The sequence below is a fragment of the Meriones unguiculatus genome, chromosome 11 (genome assembly GCF_030254825.1).
Source record: "Meriones unguiculatus strain TT.TT164.6M chromosome 11, Bangor_MerUng_6.1, whole genome shotgun sequence".
Classification (NCBI taxonomy): domain Eukaryota; kingdom Metazoa; phylum Chordata; class Mammalia; order Rodentia; family Muridae; genus Meriones; species Meriones unguiculatus.
Window position 1 is genome coordinate 71,406,672 of NC_083359.1, and position 17,903 is coordinate 71,424,574.

The following is a 17,903-nucleotide window of genomic DNA, read 5'->3' on the forward strand; positions in this document are numbered from 1 at the left end:
ACTACAAGTATGTGGACAAAGAGAAGCAGGGGCCTGGGTGATTCCAGACTCCTATACTGTGATCTTCCGCATGACCCCCCCATTCACTTCTACAGAGTGTGACACAAAGGCCACAAGGCAGAGCACCCCATTCAGACATCATCTCAAGGAATGTTAGGTTACGTTTAATAATATCTCGTGTGGGTCCTTCACAGGGATATTCAGAAGAATAAATGAAACACAAACAACAGTATTGCTCTGAGGTGATGCCCAGAACCACAATATTTATTAAAAGTAAACAGCATTGTCGTTTTGAACAAATACTATTTTCTATGCTGGGCCTGCAGTACCTTCCTGGTTCCCAAAGCATGTGTGAGGCTTCAATGCAGAGGGCAGGCCTGTGCTCAACCCTTTCCAGGGATGATCTTCCCCAGAGGCTCAAGGGTCACACCCTTGCTTTTATGCCATTTTTACATTGTGACTACCCAAAACCCATCTGAAGTCACACAAATCCAACACCTCTCATTTCTTGTCCATTTTTTTAAATTTATCATGCTCTGTCATACTTGTTTATTGTTGGTTAATAAAACTAATTAGGTCCCATAAAAGGGCTCACATATTGTAAGGCTGATTAACAGCCGGTGGCACGATTTTTGGAGGCTCTGGAAATGTTAGGAGATGGGGTCTGGATATTGAATGATTATTAACATTTGTTGATTCATTGTAATTATTAAGATAGCAGTTATTCCCTAACCTGCTATTTTCAAATAAAAGACACAGAAACCTTTTAGACTTTTAATAAGTCTTAATGCACTGGGGCTGGGCAGACATTAACCCTCTAAGCTACCTTGTATCCTCCCCAGCTGAAATCCCCATAAATACTTGGACATTTTCCATTTGGACTTCTTCTCTCCATCATGACAGTCCTCAGAGTGAGCTCCTCCTGGCCATGTGTTTTTAGTTCATGCCAACTCAGGGTGACCGGCTCCTCCTTTCCTCCTCCTTCCTTTCTCCTTTCATGATCCTTCTGACCCCAAGCTCACAAACCTTGTCTCTGCCTACCTCTCCTCTCCCTGCTCCATCCAAGCTGTAGATGACTTTATTTAGCCAATTAGGCATAGTTTTGGAGGCAAAGTTTACATAACATCATTTTGGATATGTGAGAATTTGCCACTAGAGCAGTAATGACCTTAGGGGCGGGGGTCAAGTGATTAACATTTGAATACATGGTAGCTCCAGATTAACCCCAACAGCTGGGTGGGAAAAATAAGTTACTGTGGTGGGTCCTTGGGGACATCTGTCCTGAGAGCCTTGCTATCACCCGTTTGCTGTGAGGTGAATGCCCTTTTGGTTGACATGCCCCTGCCACCGTGATGTCCCAAGAACCTACTAAGCAACCAAAAGTCTAAGTCCTTCATTCTTTACACTGTTTATGGCAGGTGTTTTGCTTAATGATTAAAAGAAATAGCTAATGCATCTCTGGAGTCCCCAACACAGGTACTTTTGCCAGGGTTAACCAATACTGTGCATGCTAAAAGGGGTATGGTGGGTACTCTTTATGACTTTTTGACACTCTCACAGAATGAGAGAGGGAAGATACTTATAGAAAAAAAGAGTTTAAAGTTAGCTCAAAGAAATAAGAGTGACAGAGAACAGAGGAAGTAGAGACAGGCATTATATTTGGAAGGTTGTCTCTGAAGCACAGTAGTCCAGCTGCTCCTGAAACTAGGGGCCTGCAGTACAGACGTCCCGGAGCACTGACTTAGTTAAGCTGGGCACAGCTCTCACTACTTCCCCGTGTCCGCTGTTCCGGCTCAAGTCCAGGATACCACACTACAATAGAAGTGGTTACATATTGTTATACAAATACATATCAATTAATGCCACCTACTGAACAAATTATATAAACTTTTCCCTCTAAGAAAAAAAATTACAATGTTTCACAGGGCATGTTCAACAGTTAAGAGCACATACTGCTCTTGGAGAGAAGCCAAATTCAGTTCCCAGCATTCATGTTATGTGGATTACAACCACCTCTAACACCTGTGGCTCTGTGTACTTAGTGCCTTGTGTCCTCTTCTCCCTCAGGGAACCAGTCCCCTTGTGTACCGGGCTGGAGGGAATGAAGTTTAGCCAGGTGTGGTTGAGTGCGGTGTAGGTTCTCAGTAGGCTGAGAACACAGTGGGGAACAGCTTTGGAGAACTGGTTCAGCTCACTGTGGGGAGGGGTATTTATGGCTCTGGGGAGGTGGCCAGAGTCTCTAAGGCAAGGTTTGTGTGGCCCTGTACAATTGGCCAGAGCAGAGGAGATGCTTCCTCTGTATATCAGGTAGGATAGGGGGAACCTTATAAGGTCAAACAAGGAGTGAAGCCTGATAAATATCAGGCTGATAAATTCTTGAAGGTCGGGGAACCAGCTTCGAGGTGCCAGGTTGAGGGGGGGAGGTAGCCAACTCCTACTGTCCTCACATTAGAGGTTTCCGGAGTGAAGGCTTCCTCAACATTTCCTCTATAACCCTGAGTCAATATGGCCTCACATCTGTGGGCACTTGTATTCATGTACACATAACCACATACACAGACACACAAGCACACACAATTAAAAATAAAAATACACCTTTAAGAAAAATTGTAAGTTTCACGCTTGCATCGCTTGAGATCAGTGAATGCGAAAGCCTTTCATAAAAGTAGAAGTAAAATGTTTCTCACTGAAAGATTACCAAGGGCCATGGAGATGATTCAGTGGGGGGAGAGGGGGAGGAAGTGCCCACCACATCAGCCTAAGGTTCTGTGTCTGGATCCTCATGGGAAGCCAACCTCAGCATACACATCTGTCATCCCCACACCCTATGGTGAGACGGGAGACAGACAGGTCAGACCCTGGAAACTCAAAGGCAGCTGCCTGGCATACACAGCTACAGACAACAAAGAAACCCTCAGGGATAAACCCGAGTTGTCCTCTGGCCTCCACACACCCGTCATGGCATGAGCACATGCACACACATCATACAAAGCACACTTACAGAGAAAGTGATATCAAAAAGTCAAGTCTCTCGTGGTAATTTGTATATCAAAGTATTTATTTCAGATGTGTAGGTATGAATACTTAAATTAAAAATAGTGTTGTAGTATGGCATGAACAAACCTAGTTCGTGAATAACACTCACACACACTGGGAAGCCTTAAATACTTTAAAAAGAAAACACATTTTTATGTATAAAAAAGCTCAAGTTAAAAAAAAAAAGGTAAGGAATGTTTAAAGTACAGTCTATACCCCTATAGTTATGTCAGAAAACTCACACTGACAGAAACTGCTGCTAAGTATTCCATAATCAACACCATTTCCCACCTAACACACGCTAAATTACCACAGCTCTGAGTACCAGCCAGTCTCTTTTGCTCAGCAAGACGATGTGCTTTAATTCCAATTATCACAGAATTCAAACGGCTTGATCTTTCCAGCACACAGACTATGCTGTAGGCTTATTTAGAAACTCCTTGTTGAAGAATTTTCTTGCCTCCACATTACTGAGGGAAACAGAGCAACGAGATGGGTTCTGTCTTCTGTATTCGATGCTCTCAACAATGGCATCCTTTATCACCTGCCAGTCAACACAGAAGGTAAATGGTGAGCACAACTAGAAATCCCCGAAACACTCATTGCTGATAAACTTTGTGTGGTGAAAGTTAGGCGGCTACAAAGCTTATAAGAAATAAACGTGGACAAAAATGGGCTTATTGTGTGGTGTGAGCCGGCAAATCAACCCTGCTATTCAAATGAGCTACTGTATTTCCTTTTAACGGTCTCTGTCTTTGTAGATCCCAGTGTGCTGTGTTATCAGCCTGTTTCTGCTCCTTCAGACAACCCACATTTGGTGCAGAGAAGTGCCAGGTAAAACCAACCAGTGTTAGAACAGAAAAGACCCAGGGAATATTATACTAGTAATGGCTGTCTGGTGTTAATTCTTTAACAGTGAATTTACAGACACACACACACACCAGGAAGAACCTAAGTTTTGAAGCCAAGGCTGCTTTGAGCTCAGTTAACAAAGTACTTGCCAGGGTTTATGGGGCCCTGTGTTCAATTTCTTAACATTATAAGAAAAAAAAAAAAAGAAAAGAAAAAAGAAAAGAAAACAGGAGAAATAGTGTTAGTATCACAAATTAGTGAGTTTACCAACATTTGGACCCTGCTCATTTCCTAATATTTAAGCTCCCCTCCCTTTTTTTAAATGAAGGAAAGTCAACATTCACATCTATAAAGAAAAACCCCAATCTTTTGGGATAAGAATGTGGAAGCTGAACCACTAGGTGGCACAGTGACACTATGAAACCATTGACCAGGCTTCCAATCCCTCAGAACACAGCCTGCTGCTGCTCTGGAGCCTGCTGCTCCCATGCAAAGAAAAGCTCAGCAGTAAATCATTTGGCAGTTGTAAAGCTTTTAGCATGCTATAAGGTATAGCTGGATGTATCTAAGACATATTATCTAGTGTCTGTATCTTTCTAACTTTTATTTTTACTCGGAGTGATCTTAGAAGGTCTATATAATTGTTTCTCTCCTTCCATGGGATGCCAAAGCCTTCCCACCAGGTTTATTTTAGCAATAACTCTTGTACCCTGACCTTCTATAGCCTCACTGCTCATCCCAAGTATGATCCATGCAGTCTTTTACTGTACCATTCAAGAGCTTCCCAATTCTTTAAAAGAAGCCCCCTTAATTTTTCAGCAATGTGGGTAGATAAATAAATAATAAACTTGGAAAATGAGATCTTCCTCCCTCCCATCAGACAGTTTTGGAGGTGTCCAATTCAACTATTTGTAGACAAATGTGGAAATCTTTGGTATATCTTCAGAGAGGAATAAAAACATGACCAGTATAAGAAACAACTACTGCAAAATTACTGCAAGTTTTCTGGCTAATGTTTACTTTCATATGAGATCTGAAATATCATGAAAACATGGAGAGTTAGTGTGTGGGCCCAGCACTGAGATTATGAATGACACATAACAAATATTTTCTAAATTAATAAATGCCTAGGATAAACCACAGGGACAATATAACTGGATTTAAACTCGCATGATGTCATAAGCAGAAGGGCCAAGCAGTTTTCTCCATAAAAGCCATATAAAGCTAAGGATGGAATGTTGTGGTAAAGGGGGACATATGAAGCATGTGGAAACTGGTTGGCTTGGTTGGAAAAGAAACTGTGGAGCATTAAGACAAAAGGCCACTTGAAAGATAAATGGCTGACAGAGAAGAGTAGGAAAGATTTATGACTTAAACTCAGGTTCCACACCAAAACTGTGACTTAGAGCACTTTTCCTAGTTAACCATTCAGTTCCCTTGCTTATAAATTAACATACACTCACAAGCACATGTGCACTCACACAAGGACACATACACACACACGCAAACAAACACACACATCTATCCATCATGCTTCTTGGGCTAATTTTGAGTATTGAGTATTTAGTAGGAAATATCTGCTCACTATTAAGCACTCAAAAATTTTCCTTCTGTTTGTTTTTTGTTCTCTGAAACAGAGTGTCCCTATATAGCCCAGACTGCAAACTTGTGATCCTTTGCTTTAGCTTTCTGAGTGACAAGATTGTAAGCCTGAGCTTTTTGCTCTTTTAGTGTTATGCATCTCTGTGTACCTGAAACAGCCTGGCACAGCTAATAATAAAGACACATTCAACCAATAGATAAATGAGATGAGATCACATAGAACATGAAAGACAGGCGAGTTTGAGGGTGCTGGGCATCATAAAAACACACCCTCAAACAAAAGCCTCAAAAAAAAAACCTTGGAAACATGTTCTCCTGTCCTATTGTCTGTTCCTGTTCTCTACCCCCCCCCACACACACACACAATCCGTAGGCACTAGGATCCTGCTTCCCCAAAGGGGGATACAGAAGTTAGAACTCCCTTTGTCTAAGCCCAAGGTTTAAAAGTACTGCTCTCACTCCCCACTAGAAACTGCCATAAAGGAATTCTCTGCCGCATCTCATGGCATACAGTAAGACACTTCAATACACCCTGCCTTCAAACCAGAAGGACTGAAATACTACACAGAGACCAGAAAAAATTTCAAATAAACAGACCTCTCGGGGTTCATGTCAGAATTGGACTCTGCCCATTTTAAACAATCATATTTCTGTATGCCTTTCCCAAAACTTAAAAATTAAAAAAAGGAATAGGTTTTCCATTTTAGATTTCTGAATCTTTTCTCTAAAGGATTCCATATTGTGTAAGATTCTGCTCATTTGAGGCTTCTCGCTGGTTCATCTATCTTTTGTTTAGGATATAGGCCAATACCATGTGTGACAGGCAGGAGGAACCACTGTCTTACCTCCCCTGCAGGCCTGATAAAAATATGTGAGGATATTCAACTTGCAGATTATCTTTTGAATAGGCAAAAGCCTTAACTTGTACCTAGCCAGTGTAATCGTAATGATGAAATGCCATTAAACTGTGAGTTAACTAATAGTACTTATGATATGCATTTTCCCTCATTCTGATTTAACACTACAATGGTCAACATCAATTGTCATCTTGTCAGGATCTAGACTCACCTAGGAGGTCAATGTCTGAGCATGAATATGGGTAGTGAGTTAAATGGGGTGAGAAGAATCAACTTATATGTCCTCAGCATCATCCCATGGACAGTAGTCCTCACTGCTGTGTGACCAGCAACATTGCATGTTCTTGCAAACAGGCCTTCACCACCATGATGGATGACATGCTTAATTTGTGAACCAAAATAAACATTTCCTGCTTCTGTCAGATAGTTTGTCACGTGAACGAGAGAAATAACTAATCAAAAGGCTTCCTAAGGCCATCTGACAAAACCTGAAGTTGGTTGTGCATTCTGGCCAGTGGTGAACAGTGAGGTACAGTGGCATCGTAGGGGCTGCCTGAATTTGCCTCCTGCACTGAGAGCTGAATGAGAATGGAAAACACGCTGAGCCAACGGGTACTGTAAAAGAGTCCTCCAAATCTATGTTTCCTCCAGATCAAAGTAGTGGTTTATGAGTGAACATGCTACACAGACAGGCATGTGTTGTATACATGTGTCATGGTCAACAACTCCATCTCTAAAGAGTGACAACTCTTATCCTGACCCACATTATCATCAACCAGTCAATGGCTTTTATGAAAAGCATTTATTCATTGGATGTGCCAGGCATTATGACCACTATCCCTAGAGTACAGAAAATAAATGTTATGTTTTTAATGGAGTTTATAATTTATAATGTACAAGCAGAAGAGAATATAAAAACTAATAATTACTTGTTGTAATAGCTGCTGCAATTTCCTGAGTTCTTATTATAATCTAAATCTGTAAGGTATTTTAACTAAACCCTGTTCTACTGCTATAAAATATATTGTCATTTCCCCTTACAAAAGAAGAAAATAATCTATCAGTTCGAGGTCACCCAGTTAAGAGAGAGCTGAGCAGTGGCTAGACACTCAATTGCTCTGAATCCAAAGCCTCTGTACACCGCATACCACACGTCCACCAGTCTAAATCACTATACCCTGAGTCTCTAAAAAGGAAAAAACGTAAATCCCACAAAATTCCCTAACTGTAAAAGCATTGAGGTAATATTCATTGAAAAAGAATCCAGGAGGACTGAGTAAGTACAGAAAACTGATGCTAATGAAAAAGCCAGACTGCTGTCAGAAAGTGAGCCAAAGCAGAGGCTAAAGTCCTCTGAAGGATATCCTAGGAACATGATCAACAGGAGCTCCAAGCTCTTAGGCACTCAGAAGCCTTTTCAGAGCCAAAACAGGTCAGAAAGCAAATTGAGGGAATACATCTTAAGGCCCAGTGGCTCTGGCTACAAGTTTGAAAATGCTCTAAGGCTCCGGTAGATGAATGACTTTGCATCGTGTTTTAGGACAGTTTCTGCCATCTGAAAACCACCCTAAGGATCCGTATGCAGTTGCTAGAGTCTAGGTCCAGGTGCTACTCCAATCAGATGGTGTGGGAGGCTCTCACCAGCTGAACCAAATGCACTTCGCTGCATCATATGCTTGGCAAAACTTAATTAATTTTATACATCACTACTTACCAAGAATTTATGTGATAAAATGTGTTTTATTCTTGGATAAATGACATGCAAGAGGTTACCAAAGGGAAGATATCAATAAAAATAGAATAACACATAACACACACACACACACACACACACAAATAAGCATATTTCACTTGAATGTAAGTGGCCATTTGAATGTAAGTGGTCATTTGAATGTAAGTGGTCATTCCACTTGAATATAAATTAAATGGCCATTTCATTTAGGAAAAAGCCTACATTCATTTATTCAAAACATTTACGTAATACCTATACTGTTGTTATCTGCACAAGTTGTCTATATGGTGAATCCTTTAACACTTTCACTATTCCTTTTGCAGATTTTCCATGCACTTCAGGACAGCAGGAGACTGCCATACACAGCTAAGCGCCTCATAATTAAGTGGCTTCCGTTAGCAGGGTACACATTCCTAGTCACACTGCCCCTGTGATGTGTCCTATTGCTTCTGTTTTCAAGAGGAAGAATCCAAACCTCATGAAGTTTGAGTAGTATGTTCTGTTACAAGTGGCCACTGTGATTCAAAAGAGAATGGCATCCAGAGGCTCAGATATTTGAATGTTTGTTCCCTGCTTGGAACTGTTTGGGAAGGATTAGATTGTGTGGTCCTTTTGGAGTAGGAGAATCACTGATAGTGGGCTTTGACGTTTCAAAAACCCATGCCATCTTAGGTTGCTTTCTCTCTGCCTTGTGGTTGTGTCTCAAGATGTAGGCTCTTGGTTAATGCTCCACAATCAGGCCTGCCTGCTTGCTGCCATGTTTTCCTACCATGATGGTCATGGAGTCATCCTCTAAAAACATAAGCCCCAAATTGTTTCTCTTATAAGTTACCTTGGTCATGGTATCTTAACCACAGCAATAAAAATGTTACTAAGACATGACCTATCCTGTATGTAAAGATACTATAAAACCTGTATCTTTGCTTCTAAATGTCAGGCCACAAATGTTAGCAGAAGCTATCAGAATGTCTACATAAAAGGGGGGAGTTGCATGTAGAAACTCATAATGGTTACGACACCAAATACAGAATCTGTACAAGCTCAAGCCAGACAAAATTTCATCTTAGCGAGGACAGAGGTAATTACGAAGATTAAACTCTAGCTCAGGAGCTATTGATAACTGATAGAAGAGGCTGTTTGTTTTGCTTTGTTTTTTCTGTAAGTATAAGACTCCTGGTAGGTTGAACATTCTCTAGTGGATGGACACACAGTCAAGAGTATATTGGTAGAACTAATTGGACTTCACAGACTAAACAATGAAACACAAAGTTGGGTGGGTATGAAATTGGGAGATAGCTGGGAACAGTTTTGGGGAAACAGTGAGCAGGATAAAAAATTCCCAAATTTCATACATATTATATATATAATATATATTATACATACATTTTATTATATATACATATATATACATTTTATATATACATATTATATATACACATACATACATATTATATATATAAATATTTATTTTATATATATTACTTAGTTAATAGTTTGTGAAGAATCTAATGATAATTGAGAATCTCGTGATTATTTTTGTTCAGGCTTTACTATTTCGATGTCTGTGTCGAATCAACTACCTGGAGGAATGCCTGTAAGGTATGTATACAGTTATTTTCAGCAAATGTTTTAGCAGGTCTAATATAAACAGGAATTGAAAATAGCAAGAGAAATGTAGTTGTTTAAAATACATGTGTGAGTGTGCTTCTTTCTAAAGTGGTATTTATCATTCCTACAATTCTAGCTCTCCAGTCCTATCACCCATATAAGGCACCTCCCAATTGCCCGTGGCTCCAGCTCTACGGAGATCTGACACCCCCAGCTTCTGGGGGCGCCTGTGCTCATGCCCCTTCTTCCATACCTACATAAAACGAAACCTAAACAAAATAAAATACGACTTTATTTTGATAGTTTCCCAATGTTCCTTGTGTCACAGTATTTATTTCTCTATTTTCTTTAAAATTTAACCATCAGCACAGAAATAAGGTAGCATGAGGGTTTTAAATATTGACTCCCATGTAAGATTTACAGAGCATATGTTAAGGAAATGATGTGTTGCAACTTTTGGTAAGTATGTTATGTATTAGTCATCACAGACTGGAAAATACAGGGAAAAAAAAGAAGGGATTTTAGAATTTATAGGGACTGAGGTTTATTGGAAAAAATTTCATATGGTTGCAAAACTGTATTGATTAGTGTATTATGGCCATTATATCATGAGTGCATTTGCCCCATATAAAACTGCCTCAGAAACACTAAGGATGTGTGTTAGTTGTCTCTTAGCACAGAATCTGGGTAAGTTCCACAGAAGCAATAAAACTATATGTTCTCTTCAGCCATTCATAATCTCCAGTCAGTTAGACAGGAGATATGGTTCTAACCTCTCTCTTTTCTTATTTTCTTTTTTATGTCCAAGTAGGCCTATGAGCTCAGCTTTCACATCCAATAACAATTGGCTAAATGCTTTGATTTGGGCCCACAAGCTGATGATTTTCAATCACACAACAGCATTCTGAAATGGGACCTTTAGCACTGAGCAATCTCACAGACGAGGACTTTTAGCAGCAGATGTGCAGGGGATAAGAATGTTTGATACTGAAAGGGAAAGGCTTGCTGAAGAAGTCTCTTTCACGAAGCACACAGGCTAGCTCAAAGGCTGAAAATGCAAGAGGCTGTAGTATTTGGCAATATTATCAAGAGATACAGCAAGCAAACATTTGAAAGCATGCTTTCCTTAAGCCATTGGTGAGATTTCTGCAGTAATGGCACTCATGGTTACACTCACTCTCCTGCCCATGCTCTGCCCTTCCATAACTTTCCTCTTTTCATAAACTATTTTATCATAAAATGAAAAAATGCATATACCAAGAAAGCTGGAGATTTAACATTGTCTCCACACTATAGTAAAAAGAGTGGGCTCTCATTAGTCACAGACAATGATGTTGTTACTTGTGAAGGTTCAGTGTTCGTTTATAGGTTAGTGAAATGATTCCTGAGAAACAAGGCAGCACATTCTGGGTACGGCCACCCCAAGGCTTGTTTTCCTTCTTCCTGAATTCACGTGTATGCTAGTCATTTATCATGCTAACAGTTGGGAGAGATACTCACGTCAATGTTGTTCAGTGTATTGAAGTACATCAGATCATGTAGCCTTTTGAATGCTTGATTTGGATACTGAAAGTTGAAGGTTGAAAATGGAGATTCAGGGTCATCAAAAATGTCAAAGTCAGCTATTTCTTTCTCTTCTTTGGTTTCCCTTGGGACACCTATATGCCAAAAAGAATATGAATCTTGCTTCTGAAAAATTAAAAAGAAAAATCTTCCAAACCATATAAACTGTGAAGACAGTACCGAAAGTCACCCGAGAGCCCATGATTCTAGTACCTACATCTTTCCCAGTCAGCCACACTCAAGTTGGTACGACACGCAGCGCCTTTGCCTGCGCGTACATGGCTGTAAAAGGCGATTCTATATCCTGGGAGCTCTGCCTTATATTTTCCCAGATGGGTCAAATGTTCCTCTTGGGGTAGCTGGCTTTCTAACATGTGGTATGTCTTCTGTCTCCCTGCCCAGTATCACTTCCTCTCTCTCACAAATAAACCCTTTGCACTCGAAACTTGTCCTGAGAATCTTCCTCTGGGGAAATCCAACCCAAAATATTGAATCCTATTCAACCCGCAGAAACCCCTGGACTTACCAACCTCTTGTTTTCTCCTGAGAACTACCAGTAATAGAAAAAAATTCTAGGTTGCTTTCAGTTTGAACCAACTTTTTAATTTGAAACTAAGGTTTCCATTTGAAACCAGAAATGACACACAGCCTTCCTTCTGCCATCACAACTCCACCCTTACTAATTGTTTTATCATTCTGAGAAATCTAGGGAAAAAAATATTTTCTGTATTCCCTCATCCGTTGTGATGTGTGTGTGTGTGCTGTTTGTATCTTTTGATTCACAAAATAGAAAACTGCATCTTCTGGTCTGAAAATATTTAGAATTTAAAGCCTTAGACATCCCTCTTTTGTTAACGAGTATCTTTTTGGATGCCAGAAAGCCCACCTACTCCTCCAGATATAGTAAAAAAGAATAACCATTCCTTGAACTAGATTCTCATTTGTAAAATACAATGTGACAGCCCAAAAGCTTCAGCTATGCTGTCTTGTTAGACTACATTGAGTTTTGGGGTCAATTAATATTCCAAGAGCCTTTTTCATGATTTTATTTTTAAAAGAAAAGCCATTTCACAAAGATGAAAGTCAAACTATTTAATATCCTTTAGAGAAGGAAGCCCTTCAAACCCACGACTCTGGTTCAACGCCCTAGCAATTTTTGCTGAGCTTGTCATTCATCTTTCAGTTTCTCTATTATAAAGAACTTTAACTCTTGGGGGTGGGGTGAGGAAAGGAAGAACTTAGGGCTCTCAGATCACAGCTATTTGTCACAATGAGAGAAGCACTCCATGTAGTCATGGTTCATAAGACAGCCTCCGTGGAATATAAGCATCAGTGTAAATTAAAGACACCTTAATTTCAGCCATGTTGCCAGCCACACTTCAATTTCATAGAAACATACCTGGGGCCTTGTACTTTCTGAAGTTGATGTTAGCCAGAACAAAGTGGATAATGGTTGGGCAATCTTTCTCCACATCAGGATTCTTGGGTTTAAAAACATAGCACTCCTTCAGTCCTTCCCGATCAAATACATAAGGATCAATCTTTGGAAAGGGGAGCTTGTTCATTTTAGCCCACTTCTCTGCAAGCAGAAGTTCCTGCAGGGAAGAGAAAGATGCATTTGGAAATTTTCAGTCTGCATTTGTTCATCCAGTCTGTTCATTATTCTAAATTCACTGAGTGTTAGTATCTGCCTGCAGCTGCTAAGACAAAAAAAAAAAAAAAAAATTAACACTGTTCAAAGGCTGTGAAAATGTCCAATATCTGTAAAAATTACTCTCTAAACAAACCTGGTGTCATTATGTCAAATCTCAGCACGGGCTGACTAAACAGGCATTTGACAAATTTATTAATGAACTGAACTGAGTAAGAATTTGCTAGAGAAAAAGATAAATGGGTCCAAAGTATTTGCAACTATATGAATGGGTTTTAAGCCTTGGGGCGTTAAACACTCTCAAGAGTGAAGAATGAGAAACCCTGTGTCTTGGTTGGTTTGTGCTGTTGTTTTGTGTCAAATTGACACAAGCTAGGGTTATCTGAGAAGAAGAAAGCACAAGTGACAAAATGCTTCCATTAAGACTGGCTTGTAGGTAAGCACGTGGGGTACTTCTCTCTCTCTCTCTCTCTCTCTCTCTCTCTCTCTCTCTCTCTCAATGTTTCAAAACCAGGCTTTTCTCCATAGCCAGTGCACTTTTCTTTTTTTTCTTTTAACTTTTATTAATTACACTTTGTTCACTTTGTATCCCCCCCATAAACCACTCCGTCCTTCCCTCCCATCCCCACCTTGCCTCCCACTTCACGCATTCCCCTCCCCAAGTCCACTGATAGGGGAGGTCTTCCCTTCCTTCTGATCCTAGTCTATCAGATCTCATCAGGAGTGGCTGCATTGTCTTCCTCTGTGGCCTGGTAAGGCTGCTCCCCTCTCAGGCGGAGGTGATCAAAGAGCAGGCCAATCAGTTCATGTCAGAGACAGTCCCTGCTCCCATTACTATTGAACCCACTTGGACACTGAACTTCCATGGGCTACATCTGTGCAGGGGTTCTAGGTTATCTCCATGCATGGTACTTGGTTGGAGTATGAGTCTCAGGAAAGACACCTGTGCTCAGATTTTTTGGTTCTGTTGCTCTCCTTGTGGAGCTCCTGCCCTCTCCATATCTTACTATCCCCCACTTCTTTCATAAGATTCCATGCACTCTGCCCAACAGTTGGCCATAAGCCTCAGCATCTGCTTTGTACAACTAGGAATAGCGCTTTCTCAAGATACAGCCATACCACTCCTAGGCATATATCCAAAAGAGGCTCAAGTACACAATAAGGACATTTGCTCATCCATATTTGTAACAGCTTTATTCATACTAGCCAGAAGCTGGAAACAGCCCAGATGCCCCTCAGTGGAGGAATAGATACAGAAATTGTGGTACATCTACACAATGGAATATTACTCAGCAATAAAAAACAAGGAAATCATGAAATTTCCAAGTAAATGGTGGGAACTGGAAAAGATCATCCTGAGTGAGCTATCCCAGAAGCAGAAAGACACACAGGGTATATCTCACTCATATAGACATATAATATAGGATAAACCTGCTAAAATCTGTACACCTAAAGAAACGAATCAAGAGGGTGGACTCTTGCTAAAATGCTCAATCCCTATCCAGAAAGGCAAAGAGGATGGACATCAGAAGAAGAAGAAAACAGGAAACAAGTTAGGAGCCTGCCACAGAGGGCCTCTGAAAGGCTCTGCCCTGCAGCACACTTTTCTTCAACAGTGATTGATGGGGAAAGGTCCAGCATACTGTGGGTGTTGCCACTCCTGGGAAGGTAGTTGTAAGGTATGTAAGAAAGCAAGTTGAGCAAGCCAGTAAGCAGCACTTCTCCCTCGCCTTAGCATACATTCATGCTTACAGATTCCTGCCTTGAAATGCTGACCCAACTTCCTGGGCAACGGGTTACAAGCTGAAAAATAGCATAAACCTTTTGCTCCCAAAGTTGCTTTTGGTCATAGAGTTTCATCATAGCAATAGAAACCCTAAGACACCATGTTACTAGATTTTATACCTGCCATCTTCATCAAAGTGTAAAAAACACGTCAATTAAATTGTTTTACTAAGAATGTGAAATTCAAGTGCAGCTCATCATTAACTTCAGAATCAACATGGCAAAGGCTCTTGTATCACTGGTAAGATTCTTTGTAGAGAAAATTCTTTAAAAATGGAAGTTGCAGGCTTTTGAGTAGCTATGACATACAGTTGGATTGTAGAGCTTTTGGTGTTGGATGTTCCTACTTAATGGTTTCTGTAAGTTCTTGGGTATGATAGTATATCATATTTCATAGGATTTTGTATTACTAGTAAATCGGTTTTTAAAGGATGTTTCCTTTTGATTTTTTAACATTTGTTATAAAATTATGCAAATTTTAAAAATTAATTAGTTTTATGTTTAAATAATATGTTTACATCTCTAAATTGGCAGAGGGGGTTTTTGTTTGTTTGTTTGTTTGTTTGAAAAGGAAATGGAATTTCAGGCCTCCACAATGAGTGATGAGTTTAGTGAGAAACCCACTTCAATTAATGAGGTGGAGAGCCATTGCAGAAGACATCTGATCTCCACCTCTGACCTCCACACGCAGGTGCAGGAACATGCATGTACCCAACATTTTCACATGTTTACACACAACATAGACATGTACATAAGCACTCCATTCACACACACATTTGTGCACATGCATGCACCCACATGCACAAACCACATACAAAATGTACATAAATAACAATTTAAGACAAATTTAACCTGGGGAATCAACAAAGTAGACCTTATTACTCTTTCTATGCAGTCTCAGGGGCCAGGATAAATAAATGGTTACAGAGCACTGTGGTGTAAAACCACAGACTGGGCCCAACACGCCTGAGTCCAAATGTCAGTTCTCTAGTCTGAGCTTGGTTCTGCGCTTAATATTCTCAACTTTAAAACACGAAGATGAATTAGCATTTACCTAGACTAACATTTATCACACAGGTAAGTGCTATACAAATATCTAATCTATAAACAGGGTTAAAGAGAAGGGAAAAAAATGAAGAAAACAAAAGGAAAAGAAAGTAAGAAAAGCAGGAACCAATTAGAGAGATGTTTAAAGAGACAAAGTTTTGAGCAAACCACTAAAGTTTCCTGTTTTCAAAACATGCTTGTCATATTGATTTAGTCAATGATACTCATTACTGGCTGCCCTAAGTCACAGGCTTGGAGCTGAAGGCAAACCAGTCAGTGCGTGCTGTTGAATGGCTTTCAACACTACAGCAGCTAGACCCTTCCAGGGAAGAGAGAGCAAGCCCGTGACCTTTCGGATCCAAAGCTGTCAGAGATGGTATGAAAAAGTTACCCATTTCCAGAAGAGTGTGCAGTAAGCCTCGACTACTTCCTCAGAATATTTATCAATTCATACAACAAATACCACTGAGCCTCTTACCATGCCCTACCCTTAAGTGGGCCCTGAATTTGAAGCTTTGAAGCATTTAAGTCAATGAGAGAAATAACTAAAAAGTAGTTTAACAGTTGGGGAAAGGATAGAAGGCAGAGGCTGACCGTGTACCTGGGTTATACAGTTTAACAGGTCCACCTTAAATAGACATGTGCTAATTGGATGATCCAAGACCATCTACATAAGCACCACAGCCACCAGGCACCGTTCATGTGAGGCCACCTAAAATACACTACATGACATCTTAAAGTCTCTGTGGGGATTGTGAGATACAGATAGCATGGGGACTAGCATGTACGCTATCCCCGAAATGACCAACTCGAGAGCACATCTCACCTATATCTCATACTTTCCTATTTCTCCCTACTATACTTTCTACCTCTGCAAAATAAAACCAATTACTGCTATCTTCACAGAGTCGCCGAGAAGATTAGAGATGCGATGTGAAAAGCTTAGGTGGACAAGCAAGCAAGTACTTTAATCTGGTATCTGAGATTCAGAAAATATACAGTTTTCACTACTCTTCTTGTTTCATAAAAGTCATGAGCTTTACATGTATATGTATTTATGAATATACACATACATTCCTAAATACAACCTGATCAGTCTGTATACTGTTACTTGTATGCATGTTTTCAGGGATAACCATTTGGTATTGGGTAACCAATTGGTATGCTTTTCCCTGGGGATGGCTATTTCTCCTGCCCTCATGATTCCTTATTTGCCTGTAGTTCTTTGTGTAGTGTTGAGGCCTCCTAGTCTTTCTCTTCAGCCTCAAGAGAGAGCAAGGAGGGGCATATGGGAGAGTTTGGAGGGAGGAATGGGAAGGGGAAATGTAGCTGGAGTTTTTCTGCTTTGTGGGTTCCTTACTCTCTTCCACCCATCTCTACCTTTATTCCACCCTTCCAACCCCCCAACACTAGGTAGGAGAGAAAGAAGGATAAATGGGAAAGAGGGCATCTTTATCATTAGGCTATTTCTTGTTGATTAAGGGCATCAAGTTCCTTGGGGCAAGTTTGATCTTCATCATCAGAATATTCAGTTTCTTCTCCTCGTCTCTTTGCACTTGACCACTTGGCAGGCAAACAGCAACACACCACAACAGCAGCAAGTAGAAAGCGGCAAGCAGCAAACAGCAGCAGCAGCAAGCTGCAGCCCCTCTCAGGGCTCCAGCATTTATATACCCTCTCAAGAGTCCCCAGAATTCCAAATGCCATACACTTGCAGAAACTATCTTCAGCTGGCAAAATCATGCCCTGGCTGTGCCCTACACAAATCATAGTCAGCTTCTGTGGAAAATCTTAAGCGTCACCATATCCCATACCTGGGACTAAAACAAAAACTTATCCCTGTAACATGTCGGTGTTTTTAAGAAAACCAAAAATCCTCACTATGGAAAAATGAGGTTATTATGTTATAATCTGAAAAAAAGTAAGCAATAAAAAATCCTGAATATTCTAGCAAACTAAAGAAGAAGAAGAAGATGAAGAAGAAGAAGAAGAAGAAGAAGAAGAAGAAGAAGAAGAAGAAGAAGAAGAAGAAGAAGAAGAAGAAAGGCTATGAACTTTGATTGATCAATTCTTCCAGAATTTACAAGGAAATTCTGTGGGGAAATTCTGTGGGGAAAAGGAATTCAATGAATACAAAAGCAGTTGCTCTAGAAAAAGTTTTTGGTGAATA

At 40.2% G+C, this 17,903-nt stretch overlaps 1 protein-coding gene across 2 annotated transcripts in view; it reads right to left on the bottom strand.

The window, feature by feature from the left end:
- Positions 1–3,029: 3,029 nt before the first annotated feature.
- Positions 3,030–17,903, bottom strand: part of Pla2g4a (phospholipase A2 group IVA) — a 145,123-nt gene continuing 130,249 nt past the window's right edge. For both annotated transcript variants that reach the window (XM_021645437.2, XM_060364423.1), the window contains 3 exons: positions 12,650–12,845; positions 11,188–11,345; positions 3,030–3,580 (listed from right to left, as the gene is read on the bottom strand). In XM_021645437.2, the coding sequence (XP_021501112.1) occupies positions 3,449–3,580; positions 11,188–11,345; positions 12,650–12,845 (486 nt within the window). In that variant the 3' untranslated portion in view covers positions 3,030–3,448. The remainder of the gene's footprint in view (positions 3,581–11,187; positions 11,346–12,649; positions 12,846–17,903) is intronic.